Source organism: Microcaecilia unicolor, chromosome 1, assembly GCF_901765095.1.
Source record: "Microcaecilia unicolor chromosome 1, aMicUni1.1, whole genome shotgun sequence".
Classification (NCBI taxonomy): domain Eukaryota; kingdom Metazoa; phylum Chordata; class Amphibia; order Gymnophiona; family Siphonopidae; genus Microcaecilia; species Microcaecilia unicolor.
The window spans coordinates 389,486,803-389,512,822 of record NC_044031.1 but is presented as its reverse complement, the minus strand read 5'-3'; the positions used below and the strand labels follow the sequence as shown (position 1 = coordinate 389,512,822).

General features: G+C 44.0%; 1 protein-coding gene across 1 annotated transcript; it reads right to left on the bottom strand.

The window, feature by feature from the left end:
- Positions 1-1,205: 1,205 nt before the first annotated feature.
- On the bottom strand, positions 1,206-24,933 carry LOC115481882 (toll-like receptor 13). Its single transcript, XM_030221368.1, has 4 exons — positions 23,981-24,933; positions 16,301-18,634; positions 3,331-3,343; positions 1,206-2,303 (listed from the first exon to the last, which is right to left on the bottom strand). The coding sequence occupies exons 1-4, from the start codon at positions 24,931-24,933 to the stop codon at positions 1,758-1,760; spliced, it is 3,846 nt and encodes a 1,281-aa protein (XP_030077228.1). The 3' UTR covers positions 1,206-1,757.
- Positions 24,934-26,020: the final 1,087 nt, after the last annotated feature.

The following is a 26,020-nucleotide window of genomic DNA, read 5'->3' as shown; positions in this document are numbered from 1 at the left end:
CGCTTGTGTTACTGTGAAGGAGTGGACCCCCCCCCCCTTTTTTCTCTTGTTATAAAATTATTCTCATAATGGACATTCCCTGCTCCCAGGAGCTTTTAATGTAGACAAGATAACAGACAGACGTTGCAAAAAATGAAAACAAGTAAGAGGCTTTGAGTTAAGATAGCTGAGAAAATGTACTGTGCTTGGGAAATTCATTGAGGAGGGAAAACATTTCATTGAGTGTCATCAAATATGGACTTTTGAGGCTGGAAATGTTTCAAGGAGAATTCTGTTTTTACAAGTTATTGCATTTTAGTATTTTTCCTGCACAATGTTACATCAGCATAGAACATCATCCCAGTTCTGTCCTAGAAAGTAGCACTGCCCTCCCCAGTCTAGAGCTCAGTAGGAGGCCACGATAGGAAAGAAATGCATCAGGTAGGTTGTAGGTAGGATTAATTTATGAGGAGGGGCAGCTTGAACTGAATAAAACTATAAGGAGTCACCACTGGACCTAATTAGTGAATCAGTTTGAAGGTGAATCATTGTTCTAGGACTAAGCAATGAAAGAAGCACAGGAAAGGGGGTAGACTGGTGAGATTAGGATGGTAGTATCTTCAGATATTTTCTACACTGCCACAGAGCTATTAGACACCCATTATCTTTTAAAACTAGTAAATGCTAAGGTCTTATCTTTTCCACTATGAATAGCTACCTCCCACCCCAGCTGAATTTGGAATTCAAACGGGATGATTTACACCGTAACAACTGAAAATTAGTCAAGCTACCATATAACAAATATGTATATCAAAATAACAAAATTGGAGTGCTCATTAAAGGGTCTTTTACTTACAGCCAGCCCAGTCTCCATTGATCCTTTTTGCCTGTTATTGTTCTGTGCGTAATATTTTTTTACTATTTATTATAGTGAGCTCACTGTTGGAGGGGAACTCTTTTCAATTTGTGTGCCATAAATTAAATTTGAGAGGGGAGAAGAGTAAATCTGGCCACAGACATTATAAATTGATTATGTATCTGCCTCCAGGGTGACCCACAGCCCAACCACTTACAGATCCACTACATATATGTCAAATGTAGCAGACGTTTGCATGGTATCTTCAACCTGTTTGATCAATACCAGACAAATGTGTAATTTTTTTCTCCAATTTATTTTCTCATTAAAAAATATAATTGACAAAATCAAGTCAAGTTTATTTCCTGTATGCTTTCCTATTAAAATGTTTTCAGCAAGAATACAACATACAAAACCCATTGTATCTAGGACTTCTAGAATAGAAACGATTATTAGAACAAAAATTAGCCCAGCTGAGGTAGGATTTACAAATTGCTGATTTTCAGTTGATCATATGGGAAAGTTGTTTCATGTACTATAGAACTGAACGCATAACAAAACAGAACCTAGTAACTGAAGCTAGTAGATGTAAAATAAGAGTCTCTTTCATTCACTTATCTGAGAAAGTAATTATCTTGACTCTCACCCCATCCTCACCCCAACAGTATCTTAGACAGAGGCAGTCAGCAGTTGCCTTTAAAAACAGGTTTGCCTATTGCATTGCAAATCACTGGCTTTCCCACCACTATGTTTCAGATTCAAAGGAGCCTTTAACACCTGAAAAGCTGTGTGTATCTTCTTTATGGGAAACCTTTTACAACCAACATTTCAGTTCCAGTCTAGAACTTTCCTCTGGTGGCAAAGCATTTTAAGATGGATTTGATTGCTATACTGAAATAGGAAACCATCCACTAGCAAAGATCTAAGCTTCTGCTAGCAATGGGGATCTCCTTTTTTCTGAATCAGTTGTTATGTGTTTCAGGGCCTCCCGCAGCTTGGCCCAGAAGAGCATTTGGGCTTCAGGCTCTTTTGGCCACTTGAGGTACGTTTTCTTCTTCATGATCTTCCTCACTCTGGTGTAGTCTGAGAGTTCACAGTCAGGAATTTCATCCAGAAAGATGAGCACAAGGACATCATGATGCTCATCGAAGAGCCTATAGAGGGCAACTTGCACCTCCATGGAGCACCAGTCACTCACCAAGTAGTTGCGAGAGACAATGCATAAGGTCTTCCTGCTGTTGTAAATGGCATCCACAATGTTAGAAACGATAGGCTTTCCAACCTCAAAATCCCGTTGATGGAGGCAGAGCTTAAACTGAGGGGGCTCCTTCTCTTCCAGGTTGGGGAGCAGGTGGGTGAGCACCCAGTCTTCATCTTTGATGCTGTATGACACGAAAGCATCATACCTAGAGAAGAAACAATTATGCAGCTGATGAAAATTTGAGGGACGACAAAGCAAGTCAAATGTCTAAATTGAAAAAGTATCTTTTTCTTAAAGTGACTTTGGAAAGATTTTAATTCAAATTATTTGAGAACAATTTTCAAACACTCTTACTGAGAGTAAAGAGGTGTATATACCTGGGTAAAACAACCAGACTGAAAATTCTTGTGTCACATCATGAGAAATTCAGCTGGTTAAAGCTGCCTGAATTCATCTCTGTTCCCTAATTCATTTTGGTGTCAGTATTCTCACTGCTGGCCTTTCTAGAGTGAGAAGTCAGCCAGCCGATAGGAGTAAGCTGCCTGCATTTTGCACTAGCATTATCCCTGAGGCCCATCCTAGCTGTGGCCTCTTGCTGAAGTCCGGTATTTCCTGCACCTGTCAGGAAGGAACCAGTATGGTACCAGAAGTTTTAAGAGAGGAGTAGAATATATAGAACAATTGAAGGATTTCTGGAAGCAGGTAGAAAGAAGGAGTACCTTATTAAAATCAGAGGAAAGGGCATGGTGGCAGCAGTAGCCCTCTCTGAGTATATAAACTCATTCCATGCCATCCTAAATTGTCTTAGGTCCCATCTCCTGCCTCTGACCTTCACCCACAGGAAGATCCTTTCTGCAATGCCTGTAGCAGCATCCTGAGGAAGCAGCATGCCATACCCCCAAGGGTTGGCAACACAGAGACACTTGCCCCAGAGCAGGGATTCAAAGGGATTAGGAACAAGAACCAAAGCTAACACAGTTGCTGCCTAGTTTTAGTTTGGTGGAATGGGGAACCACTACACCCCTGCAAAATCCTAAGAGAGGAGAAGGAAGTCATTGCATTCAAGACTTTCTGCTGTAACAGCCAGACACCCTATCATATATCTGTCTCTAGGGCAGAAGGGTTAACCTCTTCTATTAAATAATACTATCACATCCACAGGAGCCAAGTGTCTACTATCCAGATGCTGGAGAAACCTGTAAGTGTACCATCTATAAGGAGCACTGATAAATCTGTACCATCTCTAAATCTGAACAGCAGGTGTGGACTGTGTCTCTGTAGGACTCTCACCTACCCAGTGAGCTGGTCTGGATAATTAAGAGAAATAAAATAACCAACTAATGGAACTAATGCTATTGCTGGAGGACAGGAGAAAGACTGTACATAGTTGCAACATGTCTGGCAAATTACCCTTGTGCTATGCCTTAGTCAGTTAAAGGACAGTAAAGGTTGGCTCAGACATAAATGACTGTGTGTGGTGTGGAAAAATCCTAGTCCTGGCTCTGGTCCTTCAACAAAGAAATAAGAGAGTGTGCCCCTGTTTCCAGCTTACTGGGCTTATACTAGGCATCCGCCTAGCTGTTCTATAGACATGCAACCCGGGGGTGCATACAAGAAAAGAGACTCTCCTGTGAGTTTCTTTAGGCCAGAGGAGGAAAACAAAGCACATTCATTTTATTTTCAAATATGCAGATTGTTTTTTTTCCTCCTGTATAGAGCTGTGTGTTTTTTCAAATCAGTCAGCGTTGTATAACATTCCTTTTTCTTATTTAGTAGGGCAATTAGCTAGTTTGTGTCTTGGTTTTCTCACAGACTATAGACAGGCTTGCTTAACCCTCGTAATGGGCTATAAACTTTAACAAATGTCTGTTTGCTTGTGTCAAACAAGCTTTAAATATAATATAGGGACATTTTCAGTGAAGGACCATAAAGAGTGATAGGTAAAGAGGGCAAAGGGCAAAAGAGAGAAAATATAAGTGATTGGACAAAACTAAGCTGCAGTAGTCTGACAGCTTCCGAAGAGAAAACACAGAGAGAGAGAGAGATTGATTTTATCTTCCTTATACTGAAATTTGGACTGATATAAATAAGAATTCATTTTTCTGCAATACTGAGATAAAAGAATTTTTATTGTAACCATTTATTTACTCTAATAAATTTTAGAATTATTATAAAAGAGACAAACTGAACGCAAGTGTTTCCCCTTTGTCAGAAAGACTTGCATTTTCTAGTCTTTTTTGTTCATCTTCCTTTTAGAGGCGAGAAGGGAGTGTCCTATATAAACACTCCTTCGAACACTACTACTACTACTACTACTTAACATTTCTAGAGCGCTACTAGGGCTACGCAGCGCTGTACAAATTAACAATTAAAGACGGTCCCTGCTCGGAAGAGCTTACAATCTAAAGGACGAAATGTCAAGTTGGGGTAGTTAAGATTTCCTGATAAGAGGTGTAATGATTAGGTGCCGAAGGCGACATTGAAGAGGTGGGCTTTGAGCATTGATTTGAAGATGGGTAGGGAGGGGGCACGGCGTATGGGCTCAGGGAGTTTGTTCCAGGCATGGGGTGAGGCGAGACAGAAGGGGCGGAGCCTGGAGTTGGAGGTGGTGGAGAAGGGCACTGAAAGGAGGGATTTGTCTTGAGAGCGGAGGTTACGGGTAGGGACGTAAGGGGAGATGAGGGTAGAGAGGTAAGGAGGGCCGCAGATCGAGTGCATTTGTAGGTGAGTAAGAGAAGCTTGAACTGTATGCGGTATCTGATTGGGAGCCAGTGGAGTGACTTGAGGAGAGGGGTGATATGAGTATATCGGTTAAGGCGGAAGATAAGACGTGCGGCAGAGTTCTGGATGGACTGAAGGGGGGATAGATGGCTACGTGGGAGGCCGGTCAGGAGTAGGTTGCAGTAGTCGAGGCGAGAGGTAATGAGAGAGTGGATGAGAGTTCGGGTGGTGTGCTCAGAGAGGAAGGGGCGAATTTTGCTAATGTTCTAGAGGAAGAAGCGACAGGTCTTGGCTATCTGCTGGATATGCGCAGAAAAGGAGAGGGAGGAGTTGAAAATGACACCGAGGTTGCGGGCACATGAGACGGGGACGATGAGGGTGTTATCAACTGAGATAGAGAGTGAAGGGAGAGGGGAAGTGGGTTTGGGTGGGAAAACAATAAGTTCAGTCTTAGACATATTCAGTTTCACCCATGCAAATAACAGTGCAACGTAGATAGATGGTTTTATCTTGTATACCTTGCACTTGCCAACTTTTGAAGAGACACAAGGCATGAAGTATGCTAGATAAGGTTACCCAAGTAGTATTCTGAAATTATTTCCATACTGTACAACCCAAGAATTGCATCTGACAGAGATGAAGACACTATACATGATGCTTGTGTTGACAGGAAGTAAGAAGGTAGGCACAAAGAAGTTAGGAAAGTTTGAAGGTGGCTGAAGTTGAAAAGAAAATGAGGGAAAGAAGACTGATGTAGTTTGAGATGAAAGATACACTGAAAGTGCAGACTCAGAGGAAGAGGCTCAGAGGAAGGCCAAAAAAAAAGATGTGGATTTTACAAAACTGCAAGTCCAAGGGAAGTCATTTAAGGAGTTAACCTACAAAACTGAGGGCCAATGCAGAAAGCTACCTCAGGCAGAAGTGTGCAGTTACTGATAGGTCTATGTGTGAGTTTCTGGGTGCATGATGCAGACAGGGCTTTTACATAGACATCAATAGACATCAGCACACAGCATATTAAAATGAATGCTAATGAGGCTATTAGTTATTCTGTCACCAAGCATAGAAGCATGCAGAAAACTTCAAGGTACCGCGAGAAGTTGACCGCCAGATCTGAGGAGGCATAGAAGGGTTAGTTGAGAGGATTTAATGCCAGGTTTTGGGATTTAATTATAGTTTTTTTTTCTTTTTGTTGCAAGCATAACAGTGCCTATGACTTTTAAGACAGAATAGGAGGTGATTGTTTCGCTCACACATCTGAGCAGAAAAACATTATATCCGTACAACAACTGGGATGTTGTTTTTCTCATAAATATCAGCCTCGCAAATATTTTATGAGTAAGAAATTCCTGCAAGACTGAAATTTAGCCATAGAAAAACATTCCAGCACATTTGCAGATGTTCTGCCACTTTCAATGTGCTCAGATATGTGCACAGTGTAGAATCCAGCAGGCTTACCCCAATTAGCACACAAGTTCTGCAAGCTTGAAATCTGCATATGATTAGCTTACTGCACTGGTGCAGAATATTTTTTCATTAGTTTGCATTAGAAACCATGTGCTCGGTGATCAGCACACAGCTTTCTGCATTGGCCCCTCAATTTCAAGTGGTTGTTAACTTTTAAGATGTACCCACAATTCTCCCCTGAATCGCTACACCAAACCCTGGTCCAAATGAGCAGGTAGCCGAGAGTTATGTATGATCTGGAACAGGTATAAATGCTAACAGTGAAATATTTTGAAGGATACACGTATTTCCATTGCAAAATAGAGAATACATGTATACTTTTACGGCCTACCTAAACCAAAATACACCTACTTCAAAATGTGCATTCTGTTGGAAAAAGGTTAAAGGATTATGGTTTTGATATACCACCTTTCTGTGGTTTACATATGCAGGTACCAGTGGCGTAGCCAGAAAGCAATTTTTGGGTGGGCCAACAGGTCAGATGGGTGGGCACCAGGGTTGCCAACTTTTTTGAAATTGAAAAACTTGCCACCTGATACCCCACCCCATGCTCCAGCTCTACCCCACTCCCAATAACTTCAATAAGAGTAGCAGTGCAGTCTTCAGGGGGAAGTACAAGAGATTGCATGCACTCTTCCACCTCCATTGAGCCACGGTTCCCTAACACACATACTTAGCCTGTATAGCAAGACCAAACACTTTTCAACATATCTTTCCAGTTACATGCTATAGAAATGATCCCAGAAAGTATAGTATTAAAGGCAAATAAATTCTGCATCCACAGAACCCCCTGTCCCTCCCCCAATGGGTCCAGAGCAGAGTTAGGACATTTCCCCATAAAACTCACCGTAATATCAACAGCCGCCATATAGTAATTAAAACAATCTTTAAAACAAAATGTCACTCATAACCTAGTGCAAATCTACAATGCCAGCACTAACTTCCAAAAGAAGGATCCTACCTATGAAAAAGGCATTGCCCTACATATTACAGTGGGGCTGTAAAATATCAATACATCTATTGGGAAAACTAAACAAACCAAACTTACTACAGAAGGCTACATAGAAAATTCATGCTAACGGAATACCTCGATCACACACATGGAATAAAAATGCCAAATATAGAATAATTGACTAAAAAGTTTAAACATAAATATGACCAAAACCCCAAAAAGCCAAACCTTGCATGTAATACAATACCAGAGATACAGAAAGAAATGCATTTCCTCCTGTGCAAAATATAAGCGTAGTACTTGCCAGGGATGGTGTTGGAGTGCAACTAGAGCAATTGCTCTTGGTCCCCTGGCCACACCAGCTCTGGCAAGATGTACATTCCAAATGTGACATATTCTAATCACAAAATTGAAAAAAAAAATGATTTTTTTTCTACCTTTTGATGTCTGGTTATTTTATTTTTCAAATCAGCTTGGTTCTAATCTCTGGTTTCTGCTTTCTTCTGTCTTAATTCACTTACCAGGGTCTCCTGTCTATTTGTCATTTCTTCTCTCTCCATGTCCACCATCCATCTCTCATCTCTGTGTCCCTATAGTTCCTTGTCCAGTATCTCCACTATGTTCAAATTCCTGCATCCATCACCACCCTTCTATCCCCTACCCCTGTGTCCAGCATCACCCCTTGTGTCCTTATGCCCTCACATGCCCAGTATCTCCCTTTTGAGTTCCTATTGTCCCCTATGTCTAGTATCTCTCCCCTGTGACCATATACCCCTCCCTCCCAGTGTCCAGCATAGCCTCTCTATTCCCGGCGCCATCTCTCTCCCTTCCCTCTAATCTCTTCTCCTGGTACAGCACCTCTCTCCCTTCCCTCAAGCCTCCCCTGCAGGCCTTCCCTCCAGCCTCTATCCCCCCCTTCCCACAGGTCCAGCACCTCTCTCCCTTCCTTCCAGCCTGCCCCCTTGCAGGTCTAACAACTCTCTTCCTTTCCTCCAGCCCCCAGCCTCTCTCCCTTGCAGGTCCAGCACCTCTCATCCTTCCCTCCATCTTCCTCCCCCCTTTCAGGTCCAGCACCTCTCTCCCTTGCCTTTTTCCCTTGCCTCCAGCCAGCCAGCCAGCCACCCCCCCCCCCCCCCCATTGCAGGTCCAGAACCTCCCTTCCTTCCAGCTAGCCACCACCCCCCTTTGCAGATCCAAAACTCTCTCCCTTCCCTCCTGCCAGCAACCTCTCCCCTTGCAGGGCCCAAACTTGGCTCCCTTCCCTCTAGCCAGCCAACCCCCCCACCCTTGCAGGTCCCAAACCTCTCTCCCTTCCCTCCAGCCAGCCATCTCCCCCCTTTTGCAGGTCCAGAATCTCTCTCCAATCCCTTCCCTATGGCCTCAAGCCCCCCCCCACCCCACGCAGGTGAAGCCACTGTCTCCCAGCCTATCCCTCTCCCACCCTACAGGTACAGCCACTCACTCCGTTTTCCTCCCTCACTATCGCTTCGCTGATCACAGATGAAGAAACCTGCTCCAGAGCCTTCCCTCCACAAGATCAGCTCTCTTCAGCACAACTTCTTGTTTCCAGGGCAGATCGTGGCAGAGGGAAGGCTCTGGAGTGCTCAGCGAATCACTGCTGGCCCCGCCCTTAATTTAAACCAGATGCTTACGGCAGGGGTGAGGGAGAGGAAAGAAGACTCATCTGAAGCTGCGGACCTGGTTGCGATCGCGGTTGCGGTTGTGATCCACTATTTTTGGGTGGGCCTTGGGTGGAAATGGGTGGGCCTGGGCCCACCCAGGCCCACCCATGGCTACGCCCCTGGCAGGTACTTGTACCTAGTGGGTTCATAATGAAAGATTTTGTACCTGGGGCAATGAAAGGTTAAGTGCACTGTACCTTCTAAGCTGAGTGGGTGTCCTCCATCTGCATTGCTACTGGTAGGGGGTAGTGCTTCAATGTTGTGTTTTCAATCAGTGGCATACTGAGGTCGGGGCGGTGGGGGCGGTCCGCCCCGGGTGCACGGCGATCTCCTGAAACTGGCCAAATTGGTATAATCGAAGGCTTTCCGTTGCGGAGCCAGCCAAACTTCAAGGGGGCGTTTCGGTAGGATAGTGAAGACAGGACAGGGGCATGCTTTGAGATGGCCAGCTTCGCCCGATAATGGAAAAAAGAAAGCCGGTCTTGATGAGCATTTCGCCGGCTTTACTTGGTCCCTTTTTCTTCATGACCAAGCTTCAAAAAGGTGCCTCAACTGACCAAATGACCACCGGAGGGAATCAGGGATGACCTCCCCTTACTCCCCCAGTGGTCACCAACTCAAATGTCATACCCAGCTCCCTGACAGCAGTATGCAGGTCCCTGGAGCAGTTTTTAGTGGGTGCAGTGCACTTCAGGCAGGTGGACCCAGGTCCATCCCCCCACCTGTTACCCTTGTGGTGGTAAATGGGAGCCCTCCAACCCCCCCCCCCCAAAACCCACTGTACCCACATGTAGGTGCCCCCCTTCACCCATAAGGGCTATGGTAGTGGTGTAGAGATGTGGGGAGTGGGTTTTGGGGGGGATTTGGGGGTCTCAGCACCTAAGGTAAGGCAGCTATGCACCTGGGAGTTATTTTATTTTAAATTTTTAGAAGTGTCCCTTAGGGTGCCCGGTTGGTGTCCTGGCATGTCAGGGGGACCAGTGCACTACAAATGCTGGCTTCTCCCGTGACCAAATGCCTTGGATTTGGCCGGGTTTGAGATCGCCGGCTTCGGTTTCCATTATCGGTGAAAACTGATGTCGGCCATCTGAAACCTGGCCATCTCTGACATTTGGAAAGCCCCAACCGTATTATCGAAACGAAAGATGGCCGGCCATCTTTTTCGATAATACGGTTCGTGTCTGTTCTTTGCGGTGCCGGCCAAATAGATGGCCGCCACCGTTCGATTATGCCCCTCCACTTGACTTCCCAGGGTCACAAGGAGCTGCAGTGAGAATTGTACCCATGTTTTCAGCCCACTGAAATTGCTTCACTAAAATTCCTGCTTATATGTGTATGCTTCTTTCCATGTGTAAATCAGTTTTATACATGTGTAAATGGCACTTTAGTGACTTAAATATCCGGAAGGAAGACAGAACAGAAGTCAGACAGATGGCAGGCCCAAGAAGTAGTAGCGGCATAGGGTATATCAGGGCTGATTGACCTGGGGTGTTGACTGTACCCTATCTGTGGGTATTATTTATCTTTGCTTTTATGTTTATGTCAGTTGTAAATCACATTGGGTCTGAGAATTAATACAATACAGAAGTTTAATAATAAAATAAATAACAGCAAAGCACGTATAAGGGGAATTTTTTTTTTTTTTTTTTACTGCAGCAGGTTCCCTGCAAAAGCACTATGAGAATTTTCAAAACTTTCAGGTCAACATTTCTTGGCTGCTAATCTTGTGCATCATACAATCAGTAAAAAGAAGTGCCAGTAGAATTTGTCAGCTGTGAGAATTTGAACATTCAGCATTTCTGATATCTTTGTATTTTGCATAGTAAAGGAGGAAAAAGGAGAAGAAAAAAAGAACCGTTTTATTTTTGGTTCAGTAGTTCAAATTTGGCATCTGAGTGAATATGAGTGTTCAGCATTTCTGATATCTTTATATTTTTCTTCTTCTTTTGTTTTTCTCTCCTTCCCCTTGATTGTCTAGATATGTTATATGGAATACCCATAGGCTGCCTTGTTTACAGTTTCTCCTATGGCATTTTTATTTATTATTTTTGGATATTTTACACTACCCCTTTTAAATATAAATGGGAGATATCTGTATTATACAAATGGACCTATGGGCTAGCGTAGTGACTGCTGTAACTATATGTATGGTAGTAGATAATGTTTGACATATACTACTGCAATATGTTCCTAGATTTTGTTACAGTGGTGGAAATAAGTATTTGATCCCTTGCTGATTTTGTAAGTTTGCCCACTGACAAAGACATGAGCAGCCCATAATTGAAGGGTAGGTTATTGGTAACAGTGAGAGATAGCACATCACAAATTAAATCCGGAAAATCACATTGTGGAAAGTATATGAATTTATTTGCATTCTGCAGAGGGAAATAAGTATTTAATCCCTCTGGCAAACAAGACCTAATACTTGGTGGCAAAACCCTTGTTGGCAAGCACAGCGGTCAGACGTCTTCTGTAGTTGATGATGAGGTTTGCACACATGTCAGGAGGAATTTTGGTCCACTCCTCTTTGCAGATCATCTCTAAATCATTAAGAGTTCTGGGCTGTCGCTTGGCAACTCGCAGCTTCAGCTCCCTCCATAAGTTTTCAATGGGATTAAGGTCTGGTGACTGGCTAGGCCACTCCATGACCCTAATGTGCTTCTTCCTGAGCCACTCCTTTGTTGCCTTGGCTGTATGTTTTGGGTCATTGTCGTGCTGGAAGACCCAGCCACGACCCATTTTTAAGGCCCTGGCGGAGGGAAGGAGGTTGTCACTCAGAATTGTACGGTACATGGCCCCATCCATTCTCCCATTGATGCGGTGAAGTAGTCCTGTGCCCTTAGCAGAGAAACACCCCCAAAACATAACATTTCCACCTCCATGCTTGACAGTGGGGACGGTGTTCTTTGGGTCATAGGCAGCATTTCTCTTCCTCCAAACACGGCGAGTTGAGTTCATGCCAAAGAGCTCAATTTTTGTCTCATCTGACCACAGCACCTTCTCCCAATCACTCTCGGCATCATCCAGGTGTTCACTGGCAAACTTCAGACGAGCCGTCACATGTGCCTTCCGGAGCAGGGGGACCTTGCGGGCACTGCAGGATTGCAATCCGTTATGTCGTAATGTGTTACCAATGGTTTTCGTGGTGACAGTGGTCCCAGCTGCCTTGAGATCATTGACAAGTTCCCCCCTTGTAGTTGTAGGCTGATTTCTAACCTTCCTCATGATCAAGGATACCCCACGAGGTGAGATTTTGCGTGGAGCCCCAGATCTTTGTCGATTGACAGTCATTTTGTACTTCTTCCATTTTCTTACTATGGCACCAACAGTTGTCTCCTTCTCGCCCAGCGTCTTACTGATGGTTTTGTAGCCCATTCCAGCCTTGTGCAGGTGTATGATCTTGTCCCTGACATCCTTAGACAGCTCCTTGCTCTTGGCCATTTTGTAGAGGTTAGAGTCTGACTGATTCACTGAGTCTGTGGACAGGTGTCTTTCATACAGGTGACCATTGCCGACAGCTGTCTGTCATGCAGGTAACGAGTTGATTTGGAGCATCTACCTGGTCTGTAGGGGCCAGATCTCTTACTGGTTGGTGGGGGATCAAATACTTATTTCCCTCTGCAGAATGCAAATAAATTCATATACTTTCCACAATGTGATTTTCCGGATTTAATTTGTGATGTGCTATCTCTCACTGTTACCAATAACCTACCCTTCAATTATGGGCTGCTCATGTCTTTGTCAGTGGGCAAACTTACAAAATCAGCAAGGGATCAAATACTTATTTCCACCACTGTAGGACTAGTAAAAAAGGCCCGTTTCTGTATGAAAGGAAACGGGCGCTAGCAAAGTTTTCCTCCCCCCTTGCTCTCTCCCTCGCTCTCTCCCTGTGTCCCCTCCAAGTCCCACGGCCCCCTTTCCTCCCCTCCGATTTCCATGGCTTCCTCCCTCCCTCTGTCACTGTCCTTCACTCTGTCCTCCCTCCGAGTTCTAGTCCCCCCTCCCTCCCCCATCCCCCAACGTGCACGTCACCCCCCCTCCAAAATCGCCAACCCCCCTCTCCCCCTCTCTTACCAGAGTCCCGGCGGCAGCATTGAAGAGCAGGCTCAGCGAGTCTGCTGCCTTCCCTTCTGTTCGCTCCGAGCTGTGACTCTGGTCCTGCCCTCATTTCATGTTTCCGCAAGGGCGGGACCAGAGTCAGAGCTCAGAGCGAACAGAAGGGAAGGCAGCAGACTCGCTGAGCCTGCTCGCTCTTCAATGCTTCCAGGCCAGTGACGTCAGTGTTATGTCATCTTCATAAGTATACACACTCATCCCAGCTTCTTCGATCAGAGTGGCTAATGGGCTCAAAATTATATTGAACATAATTGGAGAGAACACTGAACCCTGGGGAACTCTACAGTCCAAAACCTTATTCTTTGAAGATTTATCACTGCAAACCACCCTAAAGGTACGATTGGACATAAATAATTTCAACCAGTCTAACACACATCCTCCAATTCCTAAGGCATAAAGCCTATGAAGAAGTAACTTATGATCTAGTAAATTGAAAGCAGAACTAAAATCCAAGGAAATGAGTTCTAGTTGAAACTAGGTGGCAACACTGGTAACTGGGAAGCAAAGCCAGCGCTAGGTGGACTTCTACGGTCTGTACCCTGATCGTGTCTTGGATAGATATGGATAAGCTGGACTGGAGCTTTTCAAGGGCTTCGATGATGGATTCAGAAGTTTTAGAACAAGGACAGAGCTGGGCAGACCTCTATGGTCTATGCCCTGAAAATAGCATGAACAAATCAAGATCAGGTATACATATAGCACCTCATACCTTTAAGTAATGAGTTTATGTACTTGGGCAGACTATATGGACCGTAAAGGTCTTTATCTGCCGTCAACTACTATGCTATGTTACTGCATGAAGCAGACCACCTTCGGCGGAAGCCACGGTCCCAGGCAGCTTCAGAACGTTGGAGGTGAGAATTATTATATAGGATGTGTAAATGCCAGTGTCCAACTTAGCTGCACTTTGGACAAATTCTGTAATTCTGCTTGCAACTGTTTGAAACATCCCCAGCATGCCCCCTTTTCAGATATCTACTAAGAGAGTTAGGTGCTGAGCCTTATAGAATAGCATGCAGCCAATTGTATGTGCAAAGTCTAATTGACACCAATTAACTGCAATAATTGGTTGTTACCACTCAATTATTGCTAGCTAAAGGCTTGTTGATCAATTATGTTGTGCTCGCTCAAATTGTGATATACAACTTTGGGCTCCATGTATAGATTCCGGAGGTTTATGCAGGTATTTTCTCTGTCCTTAGTGGTGTTTTTTGTAGCTGAGGTGAAGTGACTTGCTCAGAGTCACATGGAGCTATAGTGAGAAGTGAACCCACTTCCCCAGGATCTCAACCCACTACAGTAACCATTAGGTTACCCCTCCATAATAATGTAGAAGCAAAAAAAAAAAAACCTCACTTATTCTGCTGAGAAACAGAAAGTTTTATCTGCCATGATATAAACTTGCCATTCCCCCCCCCCCCCCCCCCTGTAGGAACAGAAGTTGTACAATATTGCTATCCCCCCTCCCCCCCTTTAGTTAAATATTTCTTTCAGCTGCCTGGCAATAAATAGCAATATTCAGGTGCTACAGTCTGGGAATTCCTGGGGAGCGGAGGGCAGCCTTCTAAAACATATTCAAAGACTTGATTTCAACCCAATAACTGGATTCTCTGGAGACTCAAAGCAGAGATTAATTGAAAATGCTGGTATCACTTTTGAAACTGTGAAAGCTGTAAAGTGTTGGTGGGGGGGGGGGGGGGGGGTTGTTAGTTTACTTTTGTTTTGATTTTCCAAATCAATTTTTGCATTGGTTTTCTGTTTCTGGTTTATCAGAAGAGGGGAAATGGGTGTCTTTACCCAAGTAGTAGAGGGAAATCTATCAGAACAGATGACACAGTGATAGAGCGTAAAGCAGTGGTGGAGACATTAGGGGAAAAAAGCAGGCACAAATGAAAAGGGAAGAGCAACAAATTTGATCTGCTGAGCGAAAATGTACCAGAAGTGGGATGTGTGACTTATTTATACCACAAGATAGAAGGATATCAGCTGCATCATCCTGCAAAATGTCAGCCTCAGGTATGGAAATGAGAAACGTTTATCAATAAAAAAAAGTAATTAACCCCAGAAATCACATACCACTTTAGATACCTGTTGTTTTTAGACTGTAGAACCTGAAAAACATCAAAGTTGTGAAAACAATAGTATAGTCCCATTTTACTGACCCTATAGTACACACAACTTTCAAACAGTGGATTAAATTGACCCTCCAATAATTTAGCTAAATGTCTAATTTGATGGAGGAAAGACTTCAGAAGTCTGTATTAATGCAGCATAATTGTCCTTAAATTTGACCTCCAGGCGAAGCTGCTTCTATAGTCTTTATCTCTTTTTTGTAACCCCACTTTTGGAACCTTATCACTTAGGGGTCACAAACATCTACAGTTAAACTAAATCCACAACATCATGTGATCTGGGTGTGTGCAGATATTTTTAATTTTGTTTTGGATTTCAAAACAAAAATGTCAGTTCCCAGATGTTTCCCTCCCTCCCCCCTCCCCCAAGCTCCTGCCTTGACAGAAGTTTTAAAAACCCTCTAAAGCCCACTTTCCTAGCCCTCAAAAGAACATAACATAAGAATAGCCATACTGGGTTAGACCAATGGTCTATCTAGCCCAGTATCCTGTTTCTAACAGTGGCCAAGCCAGGTCACAAGTACCTGAGAGAAACCCAAATAGTAGCAACATTCCATGCCACCAATCCCAGGGCAATCAGTACTCTCCCAGGCATCAATTCTAGATCTCATTTTTCAGAAAATCTTACCCTATCCATGAGCCTGTAAACTCCTTATGGGGAAGGAACAACCCCAAATTTCTCCTGACTTGCCGACATGTTAATACAAATATTGCTGGTCAACCCGAGAGTGGCAATATTTTGAATACAAAATAGTGTCAACTGACCAAAAAGGAGACAATACCAGTTCCTTTCCATTCTCCATATTGATATTTTATACTTGTGATCCGCTCAGATAGTTCGCTCCTGAGCGATATATCAAGATTTAAATAAACTTGAAAATTCTTGCCCAGCAGATATTCAGAATGATTTGTATTAGGAGCAACTGGGGATCACAGCTGTCACATGAAAGGTTTATGGCTCATGTGAGAAGGTTGTGGTGGTAGTGATGGGAGGGGGGATTCTGGTGGAGGCTGGAAGGGATGGGTATAGTCTAGAAGGGTTTTATTTTTGTCAAGGCAGAGGAAAGGCTTAATTTAAAAAAAAAAAAATCATTTGTTTTCTTTCATTTACTGTTTTGTTTCAAATGAAGGCATATTCTTAATATGTGATTTATTTTGAGAATCGCATAGGTGTGTTGACAAAATGCTAGTTACCTATGTGGCTTTTCTTTGCGTCGGCGAAGCCAGACTTCCTGCAGCCAGATTCGGAGGACATAGAATCCATATACAAAGTACCACTTTCCCTTCACATGGCCAATGCTGACAAATAGACAGGTGAGCACCACAGGCACAGAGCAGCAGAAGGCCAGGAGCCCCAGGTCAATGTCACAAATGGACTTGTCAAAATCGACTAAATATGTAGCTCGCTGGCTGGGTGGTAAGCATCGGTATTGCTGGAAAAAAACCACTTGAACTGGGGAAGATCGTGCCCAGTCTTGAAACCAGGCATTTGTACAGGTGCACAGCATTGAGTTGAAACTAAGGTCTAGGTACTGCAGCCTGGGCAAGTCAGGAATATCTCCCTCTTCTACAGAGTGAATAAAGTTATTCTTCAGTATCAGGATACTAAGGTTCTTCAGCTCTTGGAAGAGGCCTTTCTCCAGAGCCCCTAAGCCTACATTTTCCAGGTGGAGTATCTTCAAGTTGGACAGGCCAGTGAAAGTCTGGTTGTAAAATGCATGATTGGCAATTGATGTGTCCCTCATGTCCAGTTCAGTGAGGTTCTTCAGTTCCTGAAAGGGTGAATTGCCCAGAGTATGAAAGAAGTTGTCTGAAATGATAAGTTGCTTCAGAGCGTGTAATTTAGAGAAGAGGTTTTGAGGTAACATTTTGAGCCCATGCATTTGCTGCTTCTGTAGCTTCAGCACCCTCAGGTTCCCCAGGTACACAAAAGGGGGATCTGAAAGGTCCCCAGTAGTAAATTTCAGTCGATTGTTGGCCAAATCCAGAACCTGCAGAGCTTTCAAATCCTGAAAAAGGGTTGAACTGATGCTCTCCAGCTGGTTCTGATCCAGATACAAATCCTGAAGGAATTTTAGGCCTTTGAAAGTTGCTTCTTCAATCCGTTTGATGTTGTTCTTACCCAAATCAAGAACTTCAAGGACCCAGAGACTGGAAAAAGTAGAATTGTAGAGGACTGCAATACGGTTGTTCCGTAGTTTGAGAATCTTTAATGCATGAATGTAGGAAAAAGTTGTATCGAAGACCTCTCCTATGGCATTGTTGCTCAGTGTCAGATACTGGAGTTTTGTAAGTCCCTGAAAAGCTGTCTTGCTAATATAGTTAATCTCATTCACAGCCAAAGACAGGTGGGTGAGGCTGGTAAGACTGTAGAAAGCATTGCTTGGGACTGCTGACAGCCGATTGTACTGCAGTGACAGATACCAAAGATTGGGCAGACAGTTAGAAAACTGTTTGCCTTTACAAAACTTGATGGTATGAATTTTGTTATGGACTAGATCCAGTCTCTTCAAAGTTTTGGAAAGGTGGGCATTAGAAAAGAGGTTTGGCACCTTGATGTTATTGTAGGACAAATCAAGGTGTTCTACAATCCCACAACTATCCATAGACCCTGTGACATTTTGGAAATTGTTGCGCTTTACCATGAGATACCGCACTGACTTTCCTTGAAGAAGCTGGCATAGCTTCTTGAAGTATTCTGGCTGAGACATATTCATAAAGGAGAGGCTAAGGTTCTGCACAGGGGCTTTCAGATACCTGAGGAGATTTTCCACTTCTTTGAAACTCATTGGGTTGCCTTTCATATCTAGGTACAGCAGACTTGAAAGGTTCAAAGAGGTCAAGTTCTGGGTATCCTGAAGACTAGTATTGGACATATCCAATTTTTGAACCATGGACAGAAATTCCAAAGGAAGCTGAAGCTGTGAAATGGAGTTGTTGGCCAAGGACAAATAAGAGAGTCCATGAGGCAAGAGAGTGGAAGCTGTAAGGCAATGAATGTGGTTCTGTTTAATATTCAGAGTATTGAGAGTGTGAAGGCCTGCCACTGCTTCTACCACTGAGGAGAAATTGGTCAGATTGTTCGAGGAGAAATCCAGAAGTTGCAGCTGGACAAGAGGTCGCATAACATCTGCTGAAAAAGAAGCCAAGAAGTTGTGGGAGAGAATTAACGTACTTAAGTTTGCCAAGCCTCGGAAAACATCTGGCTGCAAGGATTTCAGGACATTACTGGACAAGTTTAAGATGGATAGGCTTCCCAAGTCCTGGAATGCACCAGCTTTTATGCTGCTGATCCAGTTGCAATCCATCTGCAGATGGACCAGGTAGTTCAGTCTGACAAAACTTCCAACAGGCAGATGTTGAATGTTGTTCCTGGAGAGTATCAGAATATGGATGTTGTTGGGCAGGTCAGCGAGAGCCTCATGCAGCCCATCATCAGTCACATTTCTGCAGGAGACTGTGGAACTGAAGTTGTAGTAGCGAATACAGTTCCTATAAGTGTAGCCACTGACCAAGTTAATGAGGCAACTAAGAAACAGTAGAGACCAGGCAGAGTAGCCCATGACTGATTATTAATTCCACGGTTGCTACACCTCCTTCCGGCGCAGTGTAAACAATGTTCAGATGATGATTTTTCACTTTTATACTAGTGGTCAGCTGCGTTTTTGATCCTCTTTCACCCTTGCTGTGACAACTGCTGTAAGTATTGTGTGGCAGCCTGGCATGTAGGAAGTGAAAATAAAGAAAATGCTTTCATGCCTCTACTTCTCTATTCCTTTGTGATCTGCTGCTATTAGAGTAAGTGAAAAAGCCGGAGTTCAGAGTGGCATGTCAGTTTGAACACATTCAGTTTCTGTTCCTTTGTGGTTCCACACAGAATCAAAATAGATCACTCCAAATGTCATTGCCGATACCAGCAGGATCACAGGGTTTGTGTCTCCATGCAAAGTTCCAGCCAACTGCACTGTCATTGGATCAAGTAGCTGCAGTGCTTGTGTGGCCAGCCACCTCTTGAGAATCATCAACTGCAGTCTCTTGTTGAGTACAAATTTTGAGGCGAGACAGATTGACAGTGTGGACAGCAAATCCTACAGGCTTCCTGTTTACAGCTGGAATGTGTGCCATGGGGGTTAAAAGAGGCTGCAGTGGGATCACAAGCAAGCACAGTCTACATGCTCAATACCAGGCTACTGCAGAGCTACCATGGGCACATCCAGGTAGGAGCTATTCCATTTCAGATAAGTGCCTTTGAATATTGACCCCCATTCTTTTTCTGTTCCAGCCCCTTCCATCCCAAACAATATACAGGGAATAGGAGACAAGGGGCCGGTCTGGAGTAAAGCTAAGAAGACTTATCCTGTTTTTTTCCATCCCCTTCCCTATTGTCATATCCTTTCTTTTCCTGTCCTGACTCTGAGTAAGGAACAGGAAGGGAGGGGGCAAGACACTGAAGGACAGAGCAGAGAATAGCTACTCTGCTTCTTAAACCAGCTTTCAGAGTCCAATAACTTTGACAACTGTATGTGGGGAGAGAATAATGTCATGACAATAGGGCTATAGGAGAAGTCCAAAAACCCACCTATTTGAAGTCTACTGTATAAAGGCTCAAACCAAAATCAAAGTGAAAAAAATCCGCAACAAAAAAGTGTCAATGACAAAATATCAAACAGTGGATTAAATTGACCCACCAATAATTTAGCTAATTGAAGAGTGTGCTATGAGAGAAAAGTTGATACAGTATCATGGAGGTTTCTGACCGATGACTGAGCTTGCGTCTGGAGCAACAGCAGCAACTTTGCCTGGAGGTCAAATTTAAGGACAATTATGCTGCAGTAATACAGACTTCTGAAGTCTTTCCTCCATCAAATTAGGCATTTAGCTAAATTATTGGTGGGTCAATTTAATCCACTGCTTAATATTTTATAAAGACAACGTAAATGCCTATTAACTTGTACAAAATATACTCGCTGAACAGCTTCAGTGGTGCACAAATGCTTATCCACAAATTAACATGTGTTCTGAAAAAGATGTAAATATATCAGGTTAGTTTTCAAACAGGTTGCCCCAGTATTTGCCAAGGTACACATGTACCGTGTATCTTCAGTGGTGCTACACATGTACTTGTACGTATTTAGCACCTATATATCTAGCTTATATGTTTGGCTTCTATGCTACAGGTTATATCTGGTTTAGGTACATCTAGGGCAAACATATAAATTAGCCATATACAGGCTGATATTCAAAGCAATTTAGGCTCCCAACCGTAGATATTCAAAGGCACTTAACTGGGCAGTGCTGATGAATATCCACTCTGATTTGTCACATTTAAAGTGGGCAGGGCAGGGACAGTACTGGGGGAGGAGCCAGCACTTATGCAGGTGCTGGCAATATTCAGTACCGGCACCCGTGTAGCTAACTGGGCGAATATAGGACAGCTTCAAAGCTGCCCTAGAGTCAGCCTATCAGCTATGCAGGCCCCAGCAAACATCACTTTTTAAAGTAGTATGCCCCTTCTATCCTTCCCCTCCTTCCGAACTTCCCCCCTTTCGCTGACCCAAAGCAGCCACCCTCCTTCCGATCCCCCCTCCCTGATCCCCTCTCCCCCCAGTGAGGATGGAAACCCTCCTCCCACCAACCCCTTAGTCCCGATAGGCTTCCCTCCAGGCCTACATGGGAGTACTGCAAGAGGTCAGGGCAGGCATTTATTGCATTAGCCACTAGGGGCAGGAGTCAGTGAGACCACTGGAGCACCAGGGAACCCAGGTAAACCTGGGGGAGGGGGCCTATTGGGACTAGGGGACTAGAAGAAAAGTTTTCTTTCTTGCCGGGAGGATTGGGGGAGGGGGATGAGATGGAGGGTGGCTGTTTTGGGAGGGTGGGAGGGGGATCGAAAAGAAGGACATTATGGGGGGGGGATCGGAAGGGCTGACTACTTAAAGTTGTGCAGGTCCTGGCTGATTTTCAGCAGGGGCCCGTATAGCTGTCTTATGTGTGCTCCGGTTGAATAGCGGCTGGGACCCATAAAAGCTCCGGTGACCAGCCCCACTTAAATTAGCACCGGATAGTCAGTGCCAGTGCCCAGACATGGCACAGCACTAAATATATGGTGCTAATTTGGCCGGCGATGGTCAGCATTTAAAAAAAATTATGCCAGCTGAATATTGACCCAAATGGGGTAGATTTAAGCAAGAGCACCAAAATTTAAATGGTGGGATGATGCAAACTAAGCATAAATTCTATAATGGTAGTTCCACATGTAATTGCCATTTTAAGATACTAGCATAAGTCCACAGTTTCGTGCCTAACTTTATTTATACATGTCTTTCCAGCAACCAAAACAGTTCTTCTGTTACCATGTACTACAACTTATAACACATCTGTTGAACAATTACTGAACTATAAAGAACAATGTTGGATTATTTTCTTTAAAAACTGTATACCGCCAAAGGCTGAATGTGGAATTAGAGTGGTGGTCTTTAACGTGATTGGTTGAAAGGCTGCTACACTGACCAATCAGTATTATGTTTTTGATCAGCTGTTCACTACTTAGGCTGCGGTAAAAAAAAAACTCAGTCGCCATCTTTTCTGATGCTAAGTAGAATTCGGTATGGAATAAATGTGAGCTGTCACTGTTTTTTGTTGCATCCAATAATTCAAATCCGTCCTATCGTCCACAAATGTAGATATTCAATCCAAAACACCTCAGCGGTGCAACTCGCTGACCTCCTTTAATGGTTGCGAGATTTACAGCACCCACCTCCTCATCAGTGTCACAGATATGGATGATTTAACTGACTTTTGTCATTTTTTGAAAAACTTTATATAGTTCAACATTTTTATTGGTGACAAAACGTAAAACACCACATGTCCAACATTATCCATTTACATATTCAACTAAACATGCACTTCTTTAAAACTGAAGAATACTATCTGTCAACCATCTTTTCATATTTTCTCCCCGCCCCACCCCTCAATTCCATCTCGTCAATTATTTTATTGGGAATACTACATATCCAGATATCTACTGGTATAAGGAACTCTGCTCCAATCTTAACATGTTCTCCTTTACAAACAAACGGTTGTCATCCAACTTTTACCTTACACCTCTTCCCTTCCCTTGTTATGCAATAATAAGTTTTAAAGGCTCCTCCCCTGTAGTATTAACTCCCCACATAGTATAACTCCCAAATTCAAACTTTGTTACCAATTATGTATGTTCCTCTCCCCCCTTCCCCCTCCCATTATGTGCCTACTACCAGGGGAGTTCCCTCCTCCCCTCCCCCCTCTCCCCCTTCCTCTTGCTCCACATATGACTCCTCCTCTGTGGACGCTGTACTTCCTTCTTATGTCTCCTCATATCCACCATCCTATCAATAGCATCCACATTCCACTATCTAATGATCCCAAGGGAGAGAATATTAAAATAATAATAAAAAAAAAAAAAAAAAAAAATCATCATAGTCTATTCAGCAGAAAACTGCGGGTTCTGGATGACAACGATTGTATGTACATTCCCCAAATTCCCAAGAAAGCCTTCCTTCTCTTTGGGGAGGATCCCACCACCCTCCTCTCCTGCAGAAGCAGATCGTATAGGCGGTTCCTCCAATTCCAATAATCTGGCGGCTCCGCTGCCATCCAACTATTCAGAATAAGTTTCTTCCCCAGTAAGCTGGCCTTGCGGATGAACTGCCGAGCCCCTTTTTGCGGAACTGCTAACATTTCATATTGATTGAGCAATACCCCCAAATGGGAAAACTGAATTTTATGTTTCAACACCTTTTCCAAGTATTGAGCTATTTGCCTCCAAAAAGTCTGTATCTTGTAACAGTCCCATAGATAATGAAACAACGTGCCCTCCCCCTGCCGACACTTAGAACACAACGGGTCCGGGACTCCTCCCATATGGAACACCTGAGATTTGGCCATGTATGCTCTGTGTAAGATTCTATACTGACATTCTCTCAAACTAGCATTCCCTGATATGGAGGGTATTCGTGACACCAGCCTCCGGAAGTTAATTTGCAAATTAGGCTGTTTCAAATCTTGAGCCCACCTCAGCTGAATTTTCCCCATCTCCTTTCCTTCTCCCAGCTCCCACAAGGCTTTCTGCAGCCCTGAGACTGATAGCCTCTCCCCTGGCATGGAACCATAGAATTCCCTAACTCTACGCCCATGTCTACCTCCCAACCGTGCCGGGTCCAAGGAGCGAACATAGTGAGCTAGCTGTCCATATGCAAATGTATGGCTATAATCTATACCTACTCCCAAGGCTCCCAAGCCTAATAACTGTCCCCGGGAATCAAGGACATGCTCTAACCTTGTGATACCTAGTTCTGCCCATCTAAGAAACACTTTATTTTCTGAGCCCGGTTTAAATTGAGGATTGCCCTGTAATGGTAAAAGATCTGACATCTCCGCCTCTAGCCCCCAGCTCTTATTTAAATCTTTCCAAGTCTCTCTAATGGGCCTCAGCAACACGCTGTTGCCCACCGGACCAGGAAGAGCAGTCCCTGGGCACTGCAGCAGATAATATAGATGATAGGGCTTAAAGTATTCCTGTTCCAGTCTCCTAGGCGTGAAGTCCTGCCTGTCCAATAGCCAGTCTCCCAAGTGTCTCAACAAGCAAGCTTGGTTGTAGCGACGGAGGTCCGGAAGACCCATCCCCCCTCCCTCCAAGAGCCCATTAATATTTTCAAAGGAAGCTTAGGTTTGGAATCCCTCCAGACGAACTTCCTCACATACTTATAAATCCGATTTATGTCCTTATTCTTTAACTTCAAGGGCAGCACCTGAAAAGTATAGAGCCACCTTGGGAATTCTACCATTCTGAATAGGTGTATCCTCCCATGTAAAGTAATTGGTAAAGCTTTCCACCTCCCCAGTTGCCCCTTCATTGTGTCTACCAGCCTGGTGATGTTGGTCTGATATAAGGCCGTAGTGTGCATGGTGATCCGCACTCCTAGGTATCGAAGAGACTCCACAGCCCATTTCAAAGGAAATGTGCCTCCCCATAGCCGTCTCACACTGTCATTAGTCGTCAATGCCAAGGATTTTGAGTAATTGATCTTAAATCCTGAGAAATCTCCATACTCCTGGAAGAGTTCCAATAAAGCCTCTAAAGAACGTTTGGGCTGAGTAAGGTGCACTAAAATGTCATCTGCGAAAGCAGAGACTTTAAACGATAGCGGACCCCACTTTACCCCTGTCACTTCAGGATGGGCACTAATCTCTCTGATCAGGGGATCTAAGACCAGGACAAAGAGCAGAGGAGACAGAGGACATCCCTGTCTTGTACCTCTCCTGATTGGGAATAAGTCTGACTTCTCCCCATTTATCCACATATATGCCTGTGGGTTAGAATACAATGCTCCCACCGCGTTCCTAAATGCCCCCTCTATCCCCACTTTCTTCAAGACCTCAAACATAAAGTTCCAAACTACTCGATCAAAGGCCTTCTCTGCGTCAAAGCTGACCAGCACAGAAGGCCTTTTCTGTGCCTCCACTGTCTCCAGGGAAGCCAGTAGAGCTCTTATATTACTCGCCACTGACCTGCCTTTTACAAATCCTACCTGAGGGGAGGCTACCAAATCCGGGAGCACCCTAGCTAACCTATTGGCCAATATCTTCGCATAAATTTTTATATTACAGTTCAACAGGGATATTGGCCTGTAGGACCCCACTTCCCTCTCATCCCTACTGGGTTTTAATAATACTATTACTTTCGCCTCATTTAGCCGATCTGACAAGGTTCCTGATGTTATCATATCATTGAACAGGTTGATCAAAGGACTTGTCACTTGCTCCTGCAACAGCTTATAAAAAGCCATACTAAACCCGTCTGGTCCCGGCGCTTTATGGATTTTGCTTTGCTGCAATGCCAACATCAACTCCCCCTCCTCTATAGGGCTATTCAGTATTACCGATTGCTTCTCTGAAATCCTAGGTAACTCTTGATTGGTCAAGTATACCTCGCTATCCGGAATGATATCTGACGGCTCCTCATATAATGCCTTATAATAGTCCCGAAATCTTCCTATGATCCCTCCAGTCTCCCGGACTATCTGCCCTCCTCCATCTTTGATTTGCAGGATCCTAGAAGGCCCCTTCTGCCCCTTCACTAACCTACTCAACAAAGTGCCCGCCTTATTCCCATACTGAAAGAGTTGGTGTTGGTAATAATTTGTGACTTCCTAGCCCTCTGGTGTAATAATTCATTCAGCTCCCTTTGAGATGCCAATAGTGCTCTTTTCTGTTCTTCCGTTATGGTCTCACCAAATCGCACCCTCCTAGCTCTAATTTCTTTTTCCAGACGGAGGATTTCTTTGTCCCTCATTTTCCTAGCTCGAGCCCTGTAGGCAATTATCTCCCCCCGCATTACCACCTTTGCTGTTTCCCAATATAAACTTGTTTGCTGTTGGTGGCCCCTATTATGCTCCTCAAATTCCTTCCATTTTCCCCTTATATATTCCTTAAAATGCGGATCCCGGTATAATTCAAAAGGAAATCTCCAACTACCCCTTCCACCCCCATTTCTAGACACCTGCAGCTGTATATATATGATTGAGTGGTCTGATATTTCACATGGCCCTATTTCTGCTGTTGGTATGTTTGCAAACAGGCCACTAGAAATCAAGAAGTAGTCAATACGGGATTGTGTCAAATGTGCCCTGGATACATGCGTGTAATCTCTGTGTGTCGGATGGAGTACTCTCCATATATCTATTAAATCCAGAGTCGAGCAGAGAAAGGGCAGGCCTCTTTCACAACTGCTTAATGGAGCAGCTGTGGAACTACATTTATCCATCTGGGGGTTATATACCAAGTTAAAATCTCCTCCAAGTACAATATTGCTCTCCTGGAAGGGGCTCAGCAGTTCTATTAAAGTTTTGTAAAATTTATGGTCAAAGACGTTCG